This window comes from Chiloscyllium punctatum, chromosome 8, assembly GCF_047496795.1.
Source record: "Chiloscyllium punctatum isolate Juve2018m chromosome 8, sChiPun1.3, whole genome shotgun sequence".
Lineage (NCBI taxonomy): Eukaryota > Metazoa > Chordata > Chondrichthyes > Orectolobiformes > Hemiscylliidae > Chiloscyllium > Chiloscyllium punctatum.
The window spans coordinates 71777958-71797953 of NC_092746.1; the positions used below are offsets into that span (position 1 = coordinate 71777958).

Consider the following 19996-nt stretch of genomic DNA (forward strand, 5'->3'; position numbering starts at 1 on the left):
TAAATGCACCTTTAATATTTCACCCCTATAACCTATTATCCCTTTTATCAAAACAGCACTGTCGACTTTATCCAAATCTTTAGTCCATATCAAGCTGTCCAAAGTCTGATCCTACAGCCAATGTGGACTCTGAGCTCTGACAAAGAAAACTGAAACAGTGATAATTTCTACTTGTTCCCTTTTTGCTGATTTGCCTCTTCAAAAGTACACGGACCTGAAACTTTAGAGAGGATTGTTTTTAGTATGTTGCCTCACAGAGAAAATGAATCCAATACCTGCACTCAAAATCTCTTGGATCAGCAAAGAACTTCGAAATTGAATGGAAACATAACATTAACTTAAAGACTTACATTTTATAAGTAGGCTCTGATTAAACTAACAGGAACAGTAATTTTGGATATGATTATTCTCTGACCTAGTGTTAATCTCTTTATCAGAAACTGATACTGTTTTCCCCCTCTTTAACCAACACCTTCCCTATACCGGACCACTCACTCTCTGTCCTCTCCCCTTATCCTAATGTTGAGACACTCACCCCTCCCCTGTCTTCACAAGTCGCCGCTCCACCCCGCCCTGTCGCCGCCTTCTCCTCCGGCTCCACCCCGCCCTGTCGTCGCCGCCTCCTCCTCCGGCTCCACCCCGCCCTGTCGCCGTTGCCTCCTTCTCCTTCTCGCTTTCTCTGTGTGTGAGAGATTGTGTGCAAATGGCGCCTATTGAGGCCAGCAAGACCCGGAGACGGGCCACTCACTTACCGGCCTTGGCGCAGAGTAAGTGTCCGGGCGGCAGGGAGGCTGAGCGGCGCCAGGCGGCCGGAGAGGAGGACGAAGAGGAGAACAATCTGTGGTAAGGACCGGTGCTGGCAGGGCCTCGCCCCCTCGGAGTCGCGCCTCCCTGTGTGTGTGTGTGCCCACTCCCCGGGCCGGCCGCCTGGACTGACTGACTGACTGTCTGTCCTCTTACAGGTCATCCATCCTGAGTGAGGTGTCCACCCGCTCCCGCTCCAAGCTGCCGTCCGGGAAAGCCGTGCTGGTGACGGGTAAGTCAACACGGACCCCTTTGTGTTCCCCTCTGGGCTGGTGGTGGTGGTGGTGGTGGTGGTGGTGGTGGGGGGGAACTATTGCGGCAGCCATCGCCTCGGAGTCTGCTTCCCTCAGCCCTGTGTTTCGGCCATGCCCCCCCCGATCCTGGGGAGAAACCCTGAACCTGTCGCCCTCCTCTCCGCCCGTTCCGGAATGGCGGCCGTTATTCTCCACAACAAAAGCCTTTAGCGCCTTGCCCGCTGTTGCTGGTTTCCCCGGGCGGGCGGACCGGCTGCCCTTTGCCCCGGTGGCCGTTACCACCCCCTGGGTCAGCCGAGCCCATTATCATCCCGCCGTCTCCGGGCCTGGCGTTGCCATGGGAGACCAAGCTGGTGGGCACAGGGCCGGCCCCAGGCATCTTCCACTTCTCTTTTCAGCTTTCATTAACTCAGGGGGGTTTGTTTCATTGATTCGATTGCTGCATAAAAGGGTTTGTAGAATAAAACGTAATATTTGTGTTTTCATTTTTGGTAACTGCTGCCTGTCTTGTGATTTTTTTAAAAGTCAATGGCTGTTACTGTTTGAACTGGAATCCTCAGGCAAGGATATTTGGAATTAGTTTTTTTTCGACCTACTCATGACTGGTCTTTGCGTTTAGTCTTCTCAGCAGTTTAGCGTGGAAGGAAGAAGAAACTGAAATGCTATTATTCAAAATGGGGAACAAACAAAATATAATCCCTACATGGCATTACATCATTAACATTGGAAATTCTTGAACTAAAAAGCATGAAACAGTACTGTATGCCACAGGAGCCCAATTGAGTCTTTATCTACTCTTTTTCAAAGGCTATCCAGTTAGTCTTATTTCTATCTTTTCCTCAGCTCTCAATGTTATAATTTCTCACCACCTGTTATTTGATTTTTTACCCCTTTTATTTACTCATACCTTTCACAACTGAAAACCCTGAGTTAATCTCTATAATGTATGAACAGCTTTTGCTATTTCAGTTTGCCTTTGTAAAAACATTTAGTAGGAAAACTGCCATGTTTAACTGAAATGAATTCTGTGTAAAAGATAGAGGGTGCTGAATTCTTAAAATGTATTAGATATAACTTTAACTTAGTAGAAATTGCTTTGTAAAAGATGGAGCGGTGTGAATTGGGTTTTAGGACCACCAATTTAAGTAGGTTTAAAGATCTCACATAGCACAACAGAGAGGTTGTGCTGGAACTCTGCTTCGGCTATAGTACTATTTACAGTCTTGTCCACTGAATTGCCGATACGGTGTGATCAATTTAGGGTGTAAAAGAGATAGATTAGATTAGATTACTTACAGCGTGGAAACAGGCCCTTCGGCCCAACAAGTCCACACCGCCCCGCCGAAGCGTAACCCAACCATACCCCTACATCTACATCTACATCTACCCCTTACCTAACACTACGGGCAATTTAGCATGGCCAATTCACCTGACCTGCACATCTTTGGACTGTGGGAGGAAACCGGAGCACCCGGAGGAAACCCACGCAGACACAGGGAGAATGTGCAAACTCCACACAGTCAGTCGCCTGAGGCGGGAATTGAACCCGGGTCTCCGGCGCTGTGAGGCAGCAGTGCTAACCACTGTGCCACCGTGCCGCCCACTATCTTTTGAGGGTGTTTCCAGGAATGGAAGTTTGCAGGTGACACCAGAATTGGAGGTGTTGTGGGATGTTATTAGATGGATCAGTGTGCCAAGGAGTGGCAGATATAGTTTAATCTAGATAAATGTGAGCTGTTGTATTTTGGAAAGACAAATACAGGGCAGGATTAATACACAATGGTAAGATCCTGAGGATTGTTGCTGTAAAAATACCTTGCAGTGCAGGTTCATAGTTCCTTGAGAGTGGAGTCACAGGTCAATAGGATAGTGAAGAAGACATTTAGTATACTTTCCTTTGTTGGTCAGAGCATTGAGTATAGGAATTGGGAGGTCATGTTTCGGCTGTACAGGACATTGGATGGGCCATTTCTGGAATATTGTGAGCAATTCTGGTATTTCTGTTAGAGGAACGATGTTTTGAAACTTGAAAGGGTTCAGAAAAAAATTATAAGGATGTTGCCAGGGTTGGAGGGTTTGAGTAATAGAGAGAGGCTGAATAGACTGGGGCTGTTTTCCCTGGAGTGTCTGAGGCTGAGGAATGACCTTCGAGGTTTATAAAATCATACTAATCTAGTCCTGTTTGTCAGCAGTTGGCCCAAGCTACTTGGATGCTGCCTAAACTGCTGTGCTCTTCCAGCACCACGAATCCAATCTCTGTAAACCCTTCCTACTCATATACCCATCCACTTGTCTTTTACAGAGGAATTTTGATTATTCAAATGAGATGGGCGGGCACTATTCCGTTTGGAAACTGATTATTCGGTTAATTGATTCAGTGCTCGGAGTTTTCTATTAAGTCCACTCCCCATTCAGGAGACTAGGTAGCCGCATACCATGCACGAGCCCCTGACCCCCATTCAACATTGCATGTCCTCCCCTCAACGCCGCCACCTGTCCACCTCCCCCGCCCGCCCCAACCCTGTCCAACACTGCCCCATGTCCGCCCCAATTCCATCCAACACTGCCCCCCATCCATACCCCAATCCTGTCCAACACCATCCCCTGTCCACCCTCTGCCCTTCTCCAGGGCAGCCGGACTGGACACCAACAACAAGCCTGCTGCTGCTGCCTTTTTGTGAGGTGGGGTGGGGGGGGAAGAGAGTCTCCAAATAGCACGCTCACAGGTGCACACGCACATACAACTTTTTATTCCAACTTCCAACTTTTTGACAGGTTCCACCTTTGCCCATACAGAACAATGTTGGAGAGATTATCTGGGGAAGAGGGCTTTAGGGTACGCACCTGTGTAGAACTCCAGGAAAAGTGCGGAGGGCCGAGTCAGAGGGCCAGATGTCAGTCATTTGGAGGCAGTGTCTGGGCTCCCGTCAATGTCCAGGACTGTTCTCGGCAGCATTTCAGTATGAAGAATTTCAGCCCTGAAGAAGGGCTTATGCCCGAAACGTCGATTTTCCTGCTCCTCGGATGCTACCTGGCCAGCTGTATTTTTCCAGCACCACATTTTTCAATTCTGGTCTCCAACATCTGCAGTCCTCACTTTCTCCTAGCTTTTCAGTAATCCAAGTTCACCTTTAATCACTGTAAACAAAAGATACGATCAGTGTTGAAAACACATCTTTGATGTAATGTTTCTATCGCAACCTCGAGATCTCCTTCGGATAATCCAATGTTTGGATAATTGATATTTGGATAACCGAGGTTCCTCTGTAAATAGTGTAATGGTACCAGTCTCCACCATTTCCTCTGGCAGCTCATTTCACACGCATGCACCATCCTCTGCGTGAAAAAGTTGCCCCTTACGTCCCTATTAAATCTTTCCCCGCTCCTGTTCTGGACTACCCCCCCCCGCCTCCCTGTTCTGGACTACCCCACCCCTGTCTACAGTAACCAGGGCATAATTTTAATTTAGTTCCTTCAACAATTAGTTGCTGAGAATTTTCTTCCCACGCAGATGGTGGTATGGTTCTGAAACTTGCTGCCTGAAAAGATAGTAGACATATAAGCCCTCACAATAAAAATTTAAATAAAAATACTTGAATGTAAGCTTGAGGTGCCATTTAAAAAAAACAGGGCTTTGGACCATAATGTATAAGATTTGGAGGAAGTTATTTACTTCTCTTGACTTCTTTGTCATCATGAAATTACCAACATGTTTACTTGACATCCTGTTTTGGAAGCGCAAGAATTTCCCCAATCAAAATTGAGAAGTTTCAAACACCACTCCCAGTCACCTGCTTTATGCATCTCTCTGACCGCAGTTTGAAATTAATCTATTCTGTTCATAATCTTAATGTCATGTTTGATCGAGATAAGCTTCCGATATGTGTCTGACATCACTTGATCGTTTATTTCCACTTTCATAATGTCATTCGACTTCACCCTATCTTGGCTCATATGCTCAGCTCATGCCTTCATCCATGACTTAATTACTTCTAACTTTGACTATTCTAATGCTCCACGGCTGGCCTCCTTTGAATATCCACAATCCTGAGATCATACAGACTCTTCCATGTCCTTACCCCTAATCCCTTTCAACGAATAACCTTTTTTTTTTGCTCACTGACCTTCATTGACGCCTAGTAAAGCAAGGCTTTAATTTTCTAATTTTCATCACTAATACAAATCCCTCCTCAGGCTGTTTTGGCACAGTGGTAGATTCCCTACCTTTGAGTTAGGAGGCCTGGATTCAAGTCCCACCTTCTCCAGAGGTGTGTAATAACATGTTTGAACTGTTTGATTTACAAAAATCTACAAACACTTCCTTGTCCCTGCTCCCTATCTATCTCTATGATCTTCTCCCACCCTGCTGCCCTTGGAGATAACTTCATCCTTCTCATTCTGGCCTTTTCTGCAACCCTTGATTTTAATTATTTTGCTGTTCGTTGTTGTGCCTGTATTTCCTAAATCCCCAGAGTAATCTTGCTGAATGTCCACTTCGGTTTTATTAAATTAATATTTTTCTTAAACCCACTTATTTACGAAGCCCTTGAGCTTCCCCTAACCTCTGTACACCTGAGATCACCCAAAACTCTGCTGTCCATATATCTACTCTAAACCTTGTACATTTTATCACCTTGTTTGTGTGCTAACTGTAATATTGTATTATATATCTACATATCTTATTTTTTTCTTTAACATGTCTACGAACTGTCTTACAATGTTGTAATATCTTAAAGATTTTATTTAAATATAAGCTGTAGTGTTCAAGTGCAGCTTAGGTGGAACTAGAAGGGAAAGCAATATTGAGGTAAAACAATTCTGTAGATAAAGAAGACCTATTTAGGAGTGTACAAGCTCAGGCTTGTATTGGTGATAGGAAAAGGATTTAGCACAACTGTAACATCAGAGTTCTGTGGCATTAAATACTGGAAGGTTTTTATGCAAGTTTCTTCCGAAACTGTGAAAAATGCTCGAGCAAAAGAAAATCAAACTTTCCAAAAATCCTTCCTTTTAAGGTGACAGTGCAATAGGTGAGTATAAAATGGGTAACAGCCAATGGCTGATCAGGAAATGTCACATAGAGTTGTTCTCTTGTTAGAGAGAGATGGCCATTGGTGGCTTATTCTGAGGATGTACATACCTGAAGCAAGGGGCAAGATTGAGAAAGAGGGGCCTTGATATTAACGTCAGCCAGTATTAGACATACACTGTTGGCATAGTTTTATCTCTTGGGTAGATTTTAGAGTCATAGAGATGTACAGCTGGGAAACAGACCCTATGATCCAACCCGTCCATGCCGACCAGATATCCCAACCCAATCTTGTCCCACCTGCCAGCATCTAGCCCATATCCCTCCAAACCCTTCCTAATCGTATACCCATCCAAATGCCTCTTAAATGTTGCAATTGTACCAACCTCCACCACTTCCTCTGGCAGCTCATTTCATACAAGTACCACGCTCTGCAAGAAAAAATTGCCCAGTAGGTCTCTTTTATATGTTTCCCCTCTCAACCTAAACCTATGCCCTCTAGTTCTGGACTCCTCAACCCCAGGGAAAAGACTTTGCCTATTTATCCTATCCATGCCCCTCATAATTTTGTAAACCTCTATAAGATCACCTCTCAGTCTCCGACGCTACAGGGCAAACAGCCCCAGCTTGTTCAACCTCTCCCTATAGCTCAAATCCTCCAACCCTGGCAACATCCTTGTAAATCTTCTGAGCCGTTTCAAGTTTCACAACATTTTGCATGATTCATTTCCAGGAGATATTTAAATTGTGTGCTCATGTCTTTTTTTTACAATCCCTCTGTATTTCCAGGAGAAGATGGATCTGGTAAAACTACTTTAATTGCAAAATTACAAGGAGTTGAGGACTACAAGAAAGGGAGAGGAATAGAGTTTTTGTATCTTGATGTTCACGATGAAGACATTGATGGTGGGTGCCATGTGATGTTTTGGAAAATTTTTTTACATTACTATTGCAACAAGCATTTATTTTTTGAAAGCTCAATTATTAAGGCTTCATACGGAAAAAAATAAATCTAGTGCAAGTTTGTGATCTGGAGACATTCACTAGAGATAAAACCTGAAGCCTTTGGTACAGTCAAGCACTCCAACATGCTCTGACCCTGAATCTTAATTGCCTGGCACATTTCCTTGGTGTCACTATTTAACTATACAAATGTAAAGGCATTTTGCCGGTCTTCTCTTAGCCCACAATGTTACATCTGGAATCTCCATTGGATCTGTCCTTGGCTCCCTTTTCTTCCTTATCAGCATGCTGTGCAGGTTGTCAGTTTGCTCACTGAGCTGGTAGGTTTGTTCTCAAACATTTCGTCACCATGCAAGGTAACATCATCAGTGAGCCTCTGGTGAAGCGCCAGTGTTCTGTCCTGCTTTCTATTTGTGTGTCGTGGTCTGTTAAGGTGTGTGATATCGATTTTGGACCCCATTCACCAATCTCTGAGAAAAAAACCGGAAATTATATCGCCCACCTTAACAGACCAAGACAGATAAATAGCAAGCGGGACAGAACACCAGTGTTTCACCGGAGGTTCACTGATGATGTACCTAGCATGGTGATGAAATGTCAGAGAACAAACCTATCAGCTCAGCGAGTGAACCTTCAACCTGAGCTACAAATCTTCTCAACAATTGCAAACTTGCTGTGCTTTGCCAACATCATTCCCCCACTCTGTCCCCTGACTGTTAATGTGAAGATAATGCAACATAATGTCACCTTGTTTTTTTTAATCAGTGGCATTTCTTGGTGCCATCACTATGGATTATTATTCCAGTTCGCCTATTAGGTGACAGAAAAAAGTTTCAGATTACGACTAGCCATTACGCTTGTTTCTCTGTCATCATATGATATGTTGTCGTTGGGGACTTTTCATGCATCTGCTGTTGTAGTTAGCTAATATTCTTTGATCTTTGTGTTATCAGCTCTGCTGTTTTCAATTCTCTTTGCCATAGGATCCCCACATGCAGTGAGTATCTGCTTATGGATAAGGGGGTGTTGGAGGGAGTAATAGCACCCCTCAGATTGACATGCTAGACATTTGAGTTGGTATTCCTACTCTAGGCATGTCATAAGCAGGTCAGATGAGTGTGCTTAGAAGATAATTGCACGTGGAATGTTAAATGCAAGTGCAAAGAGAAACACATCTGGAAATTGTTCGTAAATTGCAGGATAAATTTACTGAAGTAATCTAAAGCTCTTCTAAAAATCCTAAATATTTAACAACTTTGTTCTGGGAACTTTAGATGAAAGTTAGTGGTGTACATGAATTGGTTGTTTTATTTTCCTATAATGGGATCTTTTATTAACAGACCACACTCGATGCAATGTTTGGATCTTGGATGGTGACACTTACCACAAAGGTCTCCTGAAATTCGCAGTTACGTCAGATAACATAAAAGACACTTTGCTTATGCTAGTGGTGGATATGTCCCGGCCTTGGATGGTCATGGATTCATTACAAAAGTGGACCAATGTTGTTCAAGAGCACATTGACAAACTAAAAATACCACCAGAGGAAATGAGAGAAATGGAGCAGAGCTGTAAGTACCATGGGCATAGATAATGTTATGGCATGTGATAAATTGGTTACTTAAATGTTTCAGATGCTTGATTTGATGCACCAGATTCACTTAAAACTGTTATTTTCTATAGTAATTTGTTTGGCAATATATGCACAGTTGTGGTATCCTGTTCTCCTCCCCATGCCCAAAGAAAGTCAAAAAGTGATCACCATCCTGTAATCTCAGGCTGTTCAAATTTCTATAACCAAGCAATTTGTCTGTTGTCCTAAGTATTGATGCAAGGTGTTCATTCTGGAAAATTGATATAAGTTTAGCAGAAAATTTCAATTTTCTCATGGTATCAACATGGTTATGCAATTTATTTTGAGGAAAGAACCACAAGTTCTGACTTCCTGGAGTTGAAGTCTAGCCTGTTTATAGTGCAATGTCAGTATCTCAATACCTTCAGTGTTTGTGCACTATGCATCAGGAGCCTTTGTAGGTATCATAACAGCAACCAGTAGGGAAGTATGTAATAACTCTGACCTACAAAACAGATTTTAAGAATAAATAATTAGTATCCATATGTTATACGTACTATTCCTACAAGTCTACAGTAATCCATTTTAGATAATGGAGATTGATTTGATGAAGAAAGATTGGACAGGCTGGCCCTATATCCATTGGAATTTAGGCGAATAGAAAGTGATATTATTGAAACAAGTATTGAGACTTGACAAGATGTAAGGAGATGTCTTATGGGAGAAACTTGATCAAGGAGACACACTCTTGATAAGTAAAAGTCTCCTGTTTAAGATGTAGCTGAGTGGAAACCTTTTATCTGAGGATCATGAATATTTAGAATTCTGTTACCCAGAGTCCTTTGGAGGCAGGCTCATTGAATATTTTTAAGGCAGAGACAGATTCTTGATTAATACCGCTCTCAAAGGGTATTATTGGTTTGCAGGACTGTGGAGATGGGCTATGACCTTGTTGAATGGCAGAACATACTAGAGGGCTGAAAAGCCTCCTACTCCTATTGTTATTGGGATAAAAGAACTGAATCTGCATCATTATTTTTGCTAGAAATTTGAATCTTTTAGGTTGTTTAATACCTGAGTGAATTTATTTCCAAAAGGAGTATTTTGCATCAGTATTTACTGTGAAAAATTATCTGGAAGATATAGACTGTAGGGAAATAGATGGTGACGTCTTGCAAAATGTCCAGATTACAGAGGAGGAAGTGCTGGATGACCTGATCCACATAAAGGTGGATAAATCCCCAGGATCTGATCAGATGTACCGAGAACTCTGTGGGAAGCTAGAGAAGTGATTGCTGGGCCTCTTGCTAAGATACTTGTCTCATCGATAGTCACAGGTGAGGTGCCAGAAGACTGGAGGTTGGCTAATGTGGTACCACTGTTTAAGAAGGGTAGTAAGGACAAGCCAGGGAACTATAGACCAGTGAGCCTGACCTCGGTGGTGGGCAAGTTGTTGGAGGGAATCCTGAGGGACAGGGTGTACATGTATTTGGAAAGGCAAGGACTGATTAGGGATAGTCAACTTGGCTTTATGCGTGGGAAATCATGTCTCACAAACTTGATTGAGTTTTTTGAGGAAGTAACAAAGGGGATTGGTGAGGGCAGAGTAGTAGATGTGATCTATATGGACTTCAGTAAGGCGTTCGACAAGGTTCCCCATGGGAGACTGATTAGCAAGGTTAAATCTCATGGAATACAGGGAAAACTATCCATTTGGACACGGAACTGGCTCAAGGTAGAAGACATAGGGTGGTGGTGGAGGGTTGGTTTTTCAGACTGGAGGCCTGTGGCCAGTGAAGTGCCACAAGGATCGGTGCTGGGTCCACCACGATTTGTCATTTTCATAAATGATTTGGATGCGTGCATAAGAGGTACGGTTAGTAAGTTTGCAGATGACACCAAAATTGGAGGTGTAGTGGACAGCGAAGAGGGTTACCTCCGATTACAATGGGATCTGGACCAGATGGGCCAATGGGCTGAGGAGTGACAGATGGAGTTTAATTCAGATACATGCAAGGTGCTGCATTTTGGGAAAGGAAATGCTAGCCGGACTTAGACACCTTAATGGTAAGGTCCTAGGGAGTGTTGCTGAACAAAGAGACCTTGGAGTGCAGGTCCATAGCTCCTTGAAAGCAGAGTCGCAGGTAGATAGGATAGTGAAGAAAGCATTTGGTATGTCTTCCTTTATTGGTCAGAGTCTCGAGTACAGGAGTTGGGAGGTCATTTTGCGGCTATACAGGACATTGGTTAGGCCACTGTTGGAATATTGCATGCAATTCTGGTCTCCTTCCTATCGGAAAGATGTCGTGAAACTTGAAAGGGTTCAGAATAGATTTACAAAGATGTTTCCAGGGTTGGAGGATTTGAGCTATAGGGAGAGGCTGAACAGGCTGGGGCTGTTTTCCCTGGAGTGTCGGAAGCTGAGGGGTGACCTTATAGAGGTTTACAAAATTATGGGGCATGGATATGGTAAATAGGCAAAGTCTTTTCCCTGGGTTCGGGGAGTCCAGAACTAGAGGGCATAGGTTTAGGGTGAGAGGGGAAAGATATGAGACTAATGGGGCAACTGTCTCTCAGAGGGTGGTACGTGTATGGAATGAGCTGCCAGAGGAAGTGGTGAATGCTGGTACAATTGCAACATTTAAAGGCATCTGGATGGGTATATGAATAGGAAGGGTTTGGAGGGATATGGACCGGGTGCTGGCAGGTGGGACTAGTTTGGGTTGGGATATCTGGTCGGCATGGACGAGTTGGACTGAAGGGTCTGTTTCCATTCTGTACATTTCTATGACTCTATGTAATGCTTTTACCAGAGTCCACTTGCCAACCAATCAGCACTTTGGTCTTGGGCAGTATAAATGTTGGTTTTCCCCGTGAATTGGTTTTCATATAAAATGTCCCAATGAGTGCAAGGCAAAAAATTTTAACAGGTTTTTTTTGAGTTGAAGAGAAATGTTTTTTCCTAATGAATATTGTCTGAAGCATCTTAGTTGTCCTGCCCAGTATCTGTCAGACATTTTTTGGTAGTACTGTACTAGGTACTTTGGGAATTCAGCAATGCTCACTGAAATCGTTTTTATTACGCTCTCAACAGAATAAAATGTCATTTGCAAGAAAAGTATTTGCCCAGAAAAATGTCTTTTTTCAAATGAAAGAATGAGTAAATTGGGTCCACGTTTTAAATCAAAATCATAAAGTTTCATTTTGACGTACCAAGATCATAAAATGTAGAAGTCGAAGTAGACCATTCAACTCTGTCCACCATTCAATAAGATCATGGCTGATCTGATAATCCTCGACTCCACTTTCCAGCGTTTTCCTCAGAATCTTTGGTCCTGTTACTGATATAAAAATTTGTCTCTCTTAGCCTTGAATATACTTAATGACCAGCCCCTCAGCCCTGTGCAAAATTAAGTATGCATCACATAGAGAATGCACTTCAGTATAATTTTCTAATGGAGTTCAACTCCATAGCCCTGAGCACAGAAATCTCGGCTGAGGCAATCTGTTGGAATCAGGTAAAATATTTGACCCCTTGCATGGATATACATGATCCCACTGCACTATTATGAAGAGGAGCAGGGAATTACTTCTCTTTTCCTGGCCAATGCTCCTACCTCTGTCAGTATCACAAAAACAAGATAATTTGATCCATTACCATGTTGCTGTTTGTAGCAGCTTGCTATGTGCAAATATTATGGTGTTTTCTATATCACATTGATGACTATACTGCAAAGCCACTTTATTGGGTGTAGAGTACTTTGGGATATCCTGAGTTCATAAGAGGTACTGTATAAAAGCTATTCTTTCTGTTCTTGGGTGATGTTCATTGACATGTGATGTGGTTCCCTTGTTGCCATGATCAAAGGGTTTTCAAAAGCAGAAAAAAGTGATCTTATTGCATTTAACAAATGAATCTCCGATGTGCTTCATAACTCTTGAAGCACTTGATGCTGTGGCCAGGTATATTTATCCTTGCGATCCCTGTGGGAAAATAATTTGTGAATATTAGCTAAAGTAAAGTTCAGCTTTGATACATGTATGAAGAATGGCTATTTGGATAAGTTGAATTTCAAGCTATAGGAATTTGTAAGATCATATCTTAGCAAGATTGTTCAGGAAAGTCGGGTTGGAGGGCAAACATGACCTTAAGACAGAATGAGCCTCTGCTTTCTTTCCAATGTTTTAAATAGTCATTGTATATTATTTGATGGTTGTCCGAAATTTTTTTTTGTTTAAATTTTACTGTGTAACTTCTGTTCCTTGAAATAAAAAAACTTGGTCTTGCCACCAGTGCTACATACTGTCAAACATGCATTACTACTACAATAGTAGTAACAACAGCCCTGAATTAATTCTGAAGATGGGAGAGGGCGCACAGTATAATCTTAATTGGTATTCAGTCTCACAGCTGGAAAGCACTCATAATTTAGAAAGCTGTGCAATGTTGTTGAACGGCAACACAATGTTGCATGACTAAGTAGATGAAGTCTCTGTTTTGCTCATGGTGATAAATGAAGTCCAGTTTTTTTCAAGATTTACAGTTCAGCTTTTCTCTTCAAACTCATCTCATGATTTCTGTATTGCAGTTCATCAAGGCCACGGATTCACAAGCTGTCGATAGCCCCGAGCAGCAGATTAGACTTCTGAAATTTTTGGCATTAGCTCCAAGTAACGTAGTGTCTTATATTAGGATTCATTGTATCCAAGATCTACAAAGTTATATACAGGGGTTTATTTTCAAGTTTACAAAAGATGGTGTCCATCTGCCTGTGCCCCTCCATCTTCATGCCGTCTCTCCTGTCACCTATGTCTGGAAATCATCCTTCTGTCTCCAAACACCCTGCATTCAGAAATGAAGACTGGATAGCTATAGAATATCTCCAGCAGAAGCATTGTGAACCATGCATTATAGCATTCAATCTCACTAAAATACCCCCCAAGAAAGCATGTAATCATCAAGATAGTAAATGTTTAATGGAAAATGGGAAAACTGGGTATATCTTTTGGTACATATATTTTACTGAGCAAGTGTTGAAGGACCATTAAATCTCTCCAGTTATGTAAAGATTGTTTGCCTTTGTTAAGTAACAGCATTCTCTGGAAATATTAATATGTGAAATGTTAACCTTTATTTAAAAGAAACCACCTTACAAAGATTACAAAATATCTGTTCTTTGTTTTTCTAATTTGATAAATCCTATGGCAATTCAGCTCTCAAATCTAGTGAGTGGGAAACTGCAGTGCATATCATTAAAATTGAACAATTGAAAAATGTATTCATGCATCCCCAGTAGACTGCATTTTTATGCTTTTTTTTATTTACAGTGGTAAAGGAGTTTCAAGAATATGAAGAACCAGAGAGGGAAATGCCAGCTTCTCCACAGCGAAGAAATACTGTGTTGCAAGAAACAGATGAAGAAAGTGTGGTCTTACCTCTAGGTGCCAATACACTTACACATAATCTTGGGATTCCAGTCCTAGTAGTTTGCACAAAGGTTTGTATATGAAATAAGTTTAAATTTGGTACGTATCAATGATCTGCTTGATTGTCTTTTGTTTCTTTATTTAAAACAATCAAGTGACCTGAGGTTAAACATTTGTATAATAAGAATGGCTGTTGGTCTCTGAAGTGTTAATTCAGATAGTTGCTTGCAAAACTTTAGATTTCAGTTGAAAAATTAGTTTGATTTGTACATTTTCTAATGTATTTAGCAATTTCTCAATTTAAGGTTTATTTTATAATTCCCTGGATAAATCTCCAATTTAATAAATGGTTGTCCTACAACAGAACATAGATTTTGAATGATGTCTGTGATGCTTTTCATAGTACTGTGGACACAAAATTACAAGTGAAATACAACATTCTTTTGAATTAAGCAAAACCAGATGCTGGCTTCAAATATTTTCAGTTCAAGTGTAAGATACTAGGGCCATTTACACTAAATGTACTTGATGTTTGGATAGCCTTCTGAAAGTTTACAAGGGAAAAAGAAATCCTTAGCATTCTTTGCGAAGCCAATTTAAAACTGATCCCAATGCATGATCCTAAGTTTTTTTTAATGTTTACCCTGCAAATATGACTAAAATAATTTTAACCAAGTGCATTTTTCAAGAGAACAACTGTGGGAAATAGTTCAAAATCAGAAATCATCCTCTTAAGATGTGATGGTATTTTTTTCTCTCTGTGGTGGCAGCATGGTGACTCTGGTTAGCACTGCAGCCTCACAGCACCAGGGACCTGGATTCCATTCCAGCATTGGGTGACTGTCTGTGTGGAGTTTGCACCTTCACCCTGTGTCGTGTGGTTTTTCTCCATGTGCTCTTGTTTCCTTCCACAGTCCAAAAATGTGCAGATTGTGTGGATTGGTCATGCTAAATTACCCATCGTGTCCAGGGATATGCAGGGTAGGTGGGTTAATCATGGGACATACAGAGATAGGATGGCAGGGTGGGTCTGGATGGGATGCTGTTTGGAGGATCAGTGCTGGCTTGATGGGTCAAATGGACTGTTTTCACGCTGGAGGAGTCAATGATAATTTATGGAAATCTCATGACCGGAAAACAGTGGAGGTTAGGTCACTGAATTTATTCAAGGCTGAGTTGGACTGATATTTGATGGACAATAGAATTGAAGGTTAAGCAGGTACACGGGGCAGAGTTGTGAATACATTTAAATCACTCAGGATCTTATCCAATGGTGTACCCCCTAGTCTGAAGTCCTTTGATTTGTGTTTTCATTTTTAACTTTTTAGCAGCTAGCTAAGTAGTTGGATTTTTTATCTCTTTCCAAATAATTGCCAGTAAAAAAGGAGGGAAAGCTACTACAGTTGCATAGTGTGTTGTTCTGTGTTTTTCTGCAGTGTGATGCAATTCACCAACTGGAAAAGGAACACGACTACAGAGATGAACACTTCGACTTCATTCAATCACATATCCGTAGGTTCTGCCTACAGTGTATCCTTTAAACTCTTAACTTGGTACTATAAAGTTGAAGAGGTATTCCCCCCCACAAGTATTTCGTAATCCTTACAGGGAAAACATTTGCTCATTTTTATTCAAAGATTTGCAGTGTGAAGAATTTTGGAAAACTGCTTCCTATTTGAACATGTTGTTAGAGTCAGAGATATACAGAATGGAAACAGAACCTTCGGTCCAACTCGTCAATGCTGACCAGATATCCGAAATTAATCTAGTCCCATTTGTCAGCATTTGGACCATATCTGTCTTAAACTCTTCTTATGCATATACCCAACTAGATGTCTTTTAAATGTACCAGCCTCCACCACTTCCTCTGGCAGCTCATTCCATACATGCACCACTCTCTGCGTGACAAAGTTGCTCCTTGCATCTCTTTTAAATCTTTTCCCCTTTTAACTTCAACCTATGCCCTCTATTTTTGGACCACCAGAGAAAAGACCTTGTCAATTTACCCTATCGATGCCCCTTGTGATTTTATAAATCTCTATAAGATCACCCCTCTGCCTCTGACACTCCAGGGAAAATAGCACCTATTCAGCCTCTCCCTATAGCTCTACCCTCCAAATCTGGCAACATCGTTGTAAATCTTTTCTGAACCCTTTCAAGTTTCGCAACATTCATCCTATAGCAGGGAGACCAGAACTGTACACAGTATTCCAAAAGTGGCCCAACCAATATCCTGTACCGCTGCAACATGGCCTTCCAACTCCTATACTCAATGCACTGACCAATAAAGGAAAGCATACCAAACGACTTCTTCACTGTCTGTGGCTCCACTTTCAAGGAACTATGAACCTGCATTGCAACAACACTCTTCAGGCCCTTACCAATGAGTGTATAAGTCTGCTCTGATTTGCCTTTCCAAAATGCAGCCCTGACATTTATCTGAATTCAACTCCTCGGCCCATTAGCCCATCTGATCAAGGTCCCATTGTACTCTGAAATAACACTCTTGGCTGTCCACTATATGTCCAATTTTGGTGTCATCTGAAAGCTTACTAATCATACCTCCTATGTTTATATCCAAATAATTTATATAAATGACAAACATTAGTGGACCCAACATCGATTGTTGTGGCATGCCACTGGTCACAGCCTTCCCATTTGAAAAGCAACCCTCCACCACCACCCTCTGACTTCTACTTTTGAGCCAGTTCTGTATCCAAATTGCTAGTTCTCAGTGTATTTCATGTAATGTAACCTTGCTTAACTGGTCTACCATGAGGTCCTGTGGAATGCCTCACTGAAGTCCACATAGATCATGTTCAGCACTGCCCTCATCAATCCTCTTTGTTACTTCAAAAAACTCAATCATGTTTGTGAGACAGTATTTTGCATGCAAAAAGCCATGTTGATTATCCCTAATCAGTCCTCGCCTTTCCAAATACATGACAATTCTGTCCCTCAGGATTCTGTCCCAACAACTTGCCCACCACCGATGTCAGGCTCACCAGTCTATAGTTCCCTAGGTTTTCCTAGTAAATAGTAGCACCATGTTAACCAACTCCAGTCTTCTGGCATCTCACTGGTGGCTATCGATGATACAAATATCTCAGCAAGGAGTCCATCGGTCGCTTGCCTAGCTTCGCACAGCGTTCTAGGATACTGATCAGGTCCCAGGGAGTTATCCATCTTTAAGCATTTTAAGATGTTTTCATCTCCACCATCTCTCTAATGTGGACATTTTTCAAGATGTTGCAATTTATTTCCCCACATTTCCTCTCTTCCTTCTCCACAGTAAGCACTGTTACAAAGTGCTCACTTAGTGTCTTCCCCCATCTGTGGTTTCATGGGGCATCGATAGGGTAAATTGACAAGGTCTTTTCTCTGGTGGTCCAAAAATAGAGGGCATAGGTTGAAGTTAAAAGGGGAAAAGATTTAAAAGAGATGCAAGGAGCAACTTTGTCACGCAGAGAGTGGCCTTGCTGATCTTTACAGCACCCTGTTCTCTCCCTCCTTAACCTTTTAATCTTGATGAATTTTTAGAATCCCTTTAGATTCTTCTTAACCCTATTTGCCAAAGCTGTCTGATGTTCCCTTTTTGCCCTCCTGATTTCCCTCTTAAGTATACTCCTGCTACGTTTATACTCTTCTTGGGAATTGCCCGATCTCTCCTGTCTGTACCTGCCATAAGCTTGCTTCCTTATTCTTGACCAAAACCTTGATTTCTCTAGTCATCCAGATTTCCCTATCCCTGCCAGCCTTGCCTTTCAGTCCAACAGGAACATACTGTCTCTGGACTTGGGTTATTCTTGTTTTTGAAGGCTTCCCATTTTCCAGCCATCCCATTACCTGTTTACATCCACTCCAACTTTAGAAAGTTCTTGCCTAATATGTCAAAATTGGCCTTCGTCTAATTTAGACCTCTAACTTTTAGATCTGGTCTATCCTTTTCTATCAGTATTTTAAAACTAACAGAATTATGGTCACTGGCCCTAAAGTGCTCCCCCACTGACACCTCAGTCACCTGCCCTGCTTTATTTTCCAATAGTAGGTTAGGTGTTGCACCCTCTGTAGTAGGTACATCAACATACTGAATCAGAAAATTTTTTTGTTCGCACTTAACAAATTCCTCTCCAACCAAGTCACTAATCCTGTGGCAGTCCCAGTCTATGTTTGGAAAGTTACAGTCCCCTACCATGACCACCCTGTTACAGAGGGACCTCAGTTATCTGAATTTCAGATTAATCAAACAAGATTGCAAGGTCCCGAAGCTTGGTTAAACTGTGTTATCCAGAATTCAATTATCCGACATTTGATTATCCAAACAAAATACTCCCTGCCTGTGTCGTTTGGATAATCGAGGTTCCTCTGTGTTCTTCCAGATAACAGATCTCCTTACAAATTTATTTCTCAATTTCCTACTGACTATTGGGGGTTGTCTGTAGTACAATCCCAATAAGGTGGTCATCCCTTTCTTATTTCTCAGTTCCACTGAAATAATGTCCCTGGATAAAATTATCTTCTGGGTCAACTGTATACACATTATGCAGACAGAGGTGGACTTTTCTTCTTCGTAAACCATGATAGAAATTAGCAAATTATCGTCACATTTGATCATTCTCCATTTTTAAAGAAAACTGAAAGTTCTCAGGCATCATAACATTAAAATTTATTTGATGGGGGAATCCAAGATGGCAGCGATTTAGGAAGATCGCGTTGCAGAGCTCCGCACCACATTGCAAACAGGACAAAGTCCCAGCCTGTCCTACCCAGTCCACTGCGAAATCCTGGGACTCTGGAAAGGTTGTGGATACCCAGAAAACTGTCAGAAAGCAACTTTTCTTGGTTGTCCCCCTCCAGGGATGCCAGATATGTACAAGGCCAGGCCTGCAGCCCAGTCTGCAGGATCCTCAGATTTGATTTCTTACCATGTCCTAGTGAAGGAGCTTGGAAAATCTCGCGAGATGTTGGGCAAGTAGATAGAGGAGAAGCTGGCCCCGATCTCTATCATGCTGCAGAAATATGAACAGCAGCTGGGAGACCTGGAGAAAAGGACGGATGAGGTAGAACACAGAGTGGTGGAAGCTGATACCGGTTCCAAGCCCAGGAGGTGCAAGTCCGAAATTTACTTGACCAAGTTGATGACATCGAGAACAGGGGCAGGAGAAAAAATATTTGGATCGTTGGTCCACCAGAGCAAAGGAAGGTGAGCGGCTGGTAGAATTTCTTGAGGACTGGTTGCTGAACTTCCTTAACTTGGAGGCTGGAATGAGAGGCTTGAAGATTGAGAGGGATCACTGGGTCACAGCACAAAGGTCAGGCCTGAACCAACATCCTCGTCCTGTCTTGATGCAGTTTCATCATTATAGAGATAAGGAGAGCTTCATGGAAGCTTCTAGAATCCAGGGGAAGAATCTGAAAGCCGATGAGGGCTTTAAGATCATGTTCTTCCAGGACTTCTCAACAGTGGTAATCCAGAAAAGAAAATCCTATGATGGTGTCAAGAGAAGACTGAGGGAGCTCAGGATCCAGTACTCTGAGGTATCCAGCAGTGCTTTGGAGACATTAGATGGATCTGTACATCTCTTTGACATGTTGGAGAAGGCTTTGTGGCCAAAGTAACTTAATCTGAACAATTTATTTAGTACAAATAGTAGTGTTGTTTGGGTGAGTCCCTCCTTTAAAAAGAAGAGGGAGTCCTGTTGGGGCTTTCTTTTCATTTTTTATTATTGGTAATAATCTGGTTTAAGCCAATGTTCAGGGGATGTTGGGGTGTGCACTTTCAATTTCCCAGTTAAGTTATGCCAACGGATGTCTGGGGTACTTATCCATTATTTTTTGTTCACATTGTTATTTCGTTGTGTATTTTCTTTCTTTTCTGCTTGTATTTGTGGTGTGGCTCTAGCTAAGAGGACTGAAAATGGTTGGGATGGCTAAATGCCTACTTAC

The 19996-nt window shown here is 42.0% G+C and overlaps 1 protein-coding gene across 1 annotated transcript in view; it reads left to right on the forward strand.

Moving 5' to 3' along the window:
* The first annotated feature begins 627 nt into the window (after positions 1-627).
* Positions 628-19996, forward strand: part of LOC140480632 (cytoplasmic dynein 1 light intermediate chain 1-like) — a 52612-nt gene continuing 33243 nt past the window's right edge. Inside the window, exons 1-6 of the mRNA XM_072575760.1 lie at positions 628-843; positions 963-1036; positions 6877-6993; positions 8391-8621; positions 13952-14121; positions 15487-15580. Of these exons, the coding sequence (XP_072431861.1) occupies positions 704-843; positions 963-1036; positions 6877-6993; positions 8391-8621; positions 13952-14121; positions 15487-15580 (826 nt within the window). The 5' untranslated portion in view covers positions 628-703. The remainder of the gene's footprint in view (positions 844-962; positions 1037-6876; positions 6994-8390; positions 8622-13951; positions 14122-15486; positions 15581-19996) is intronic.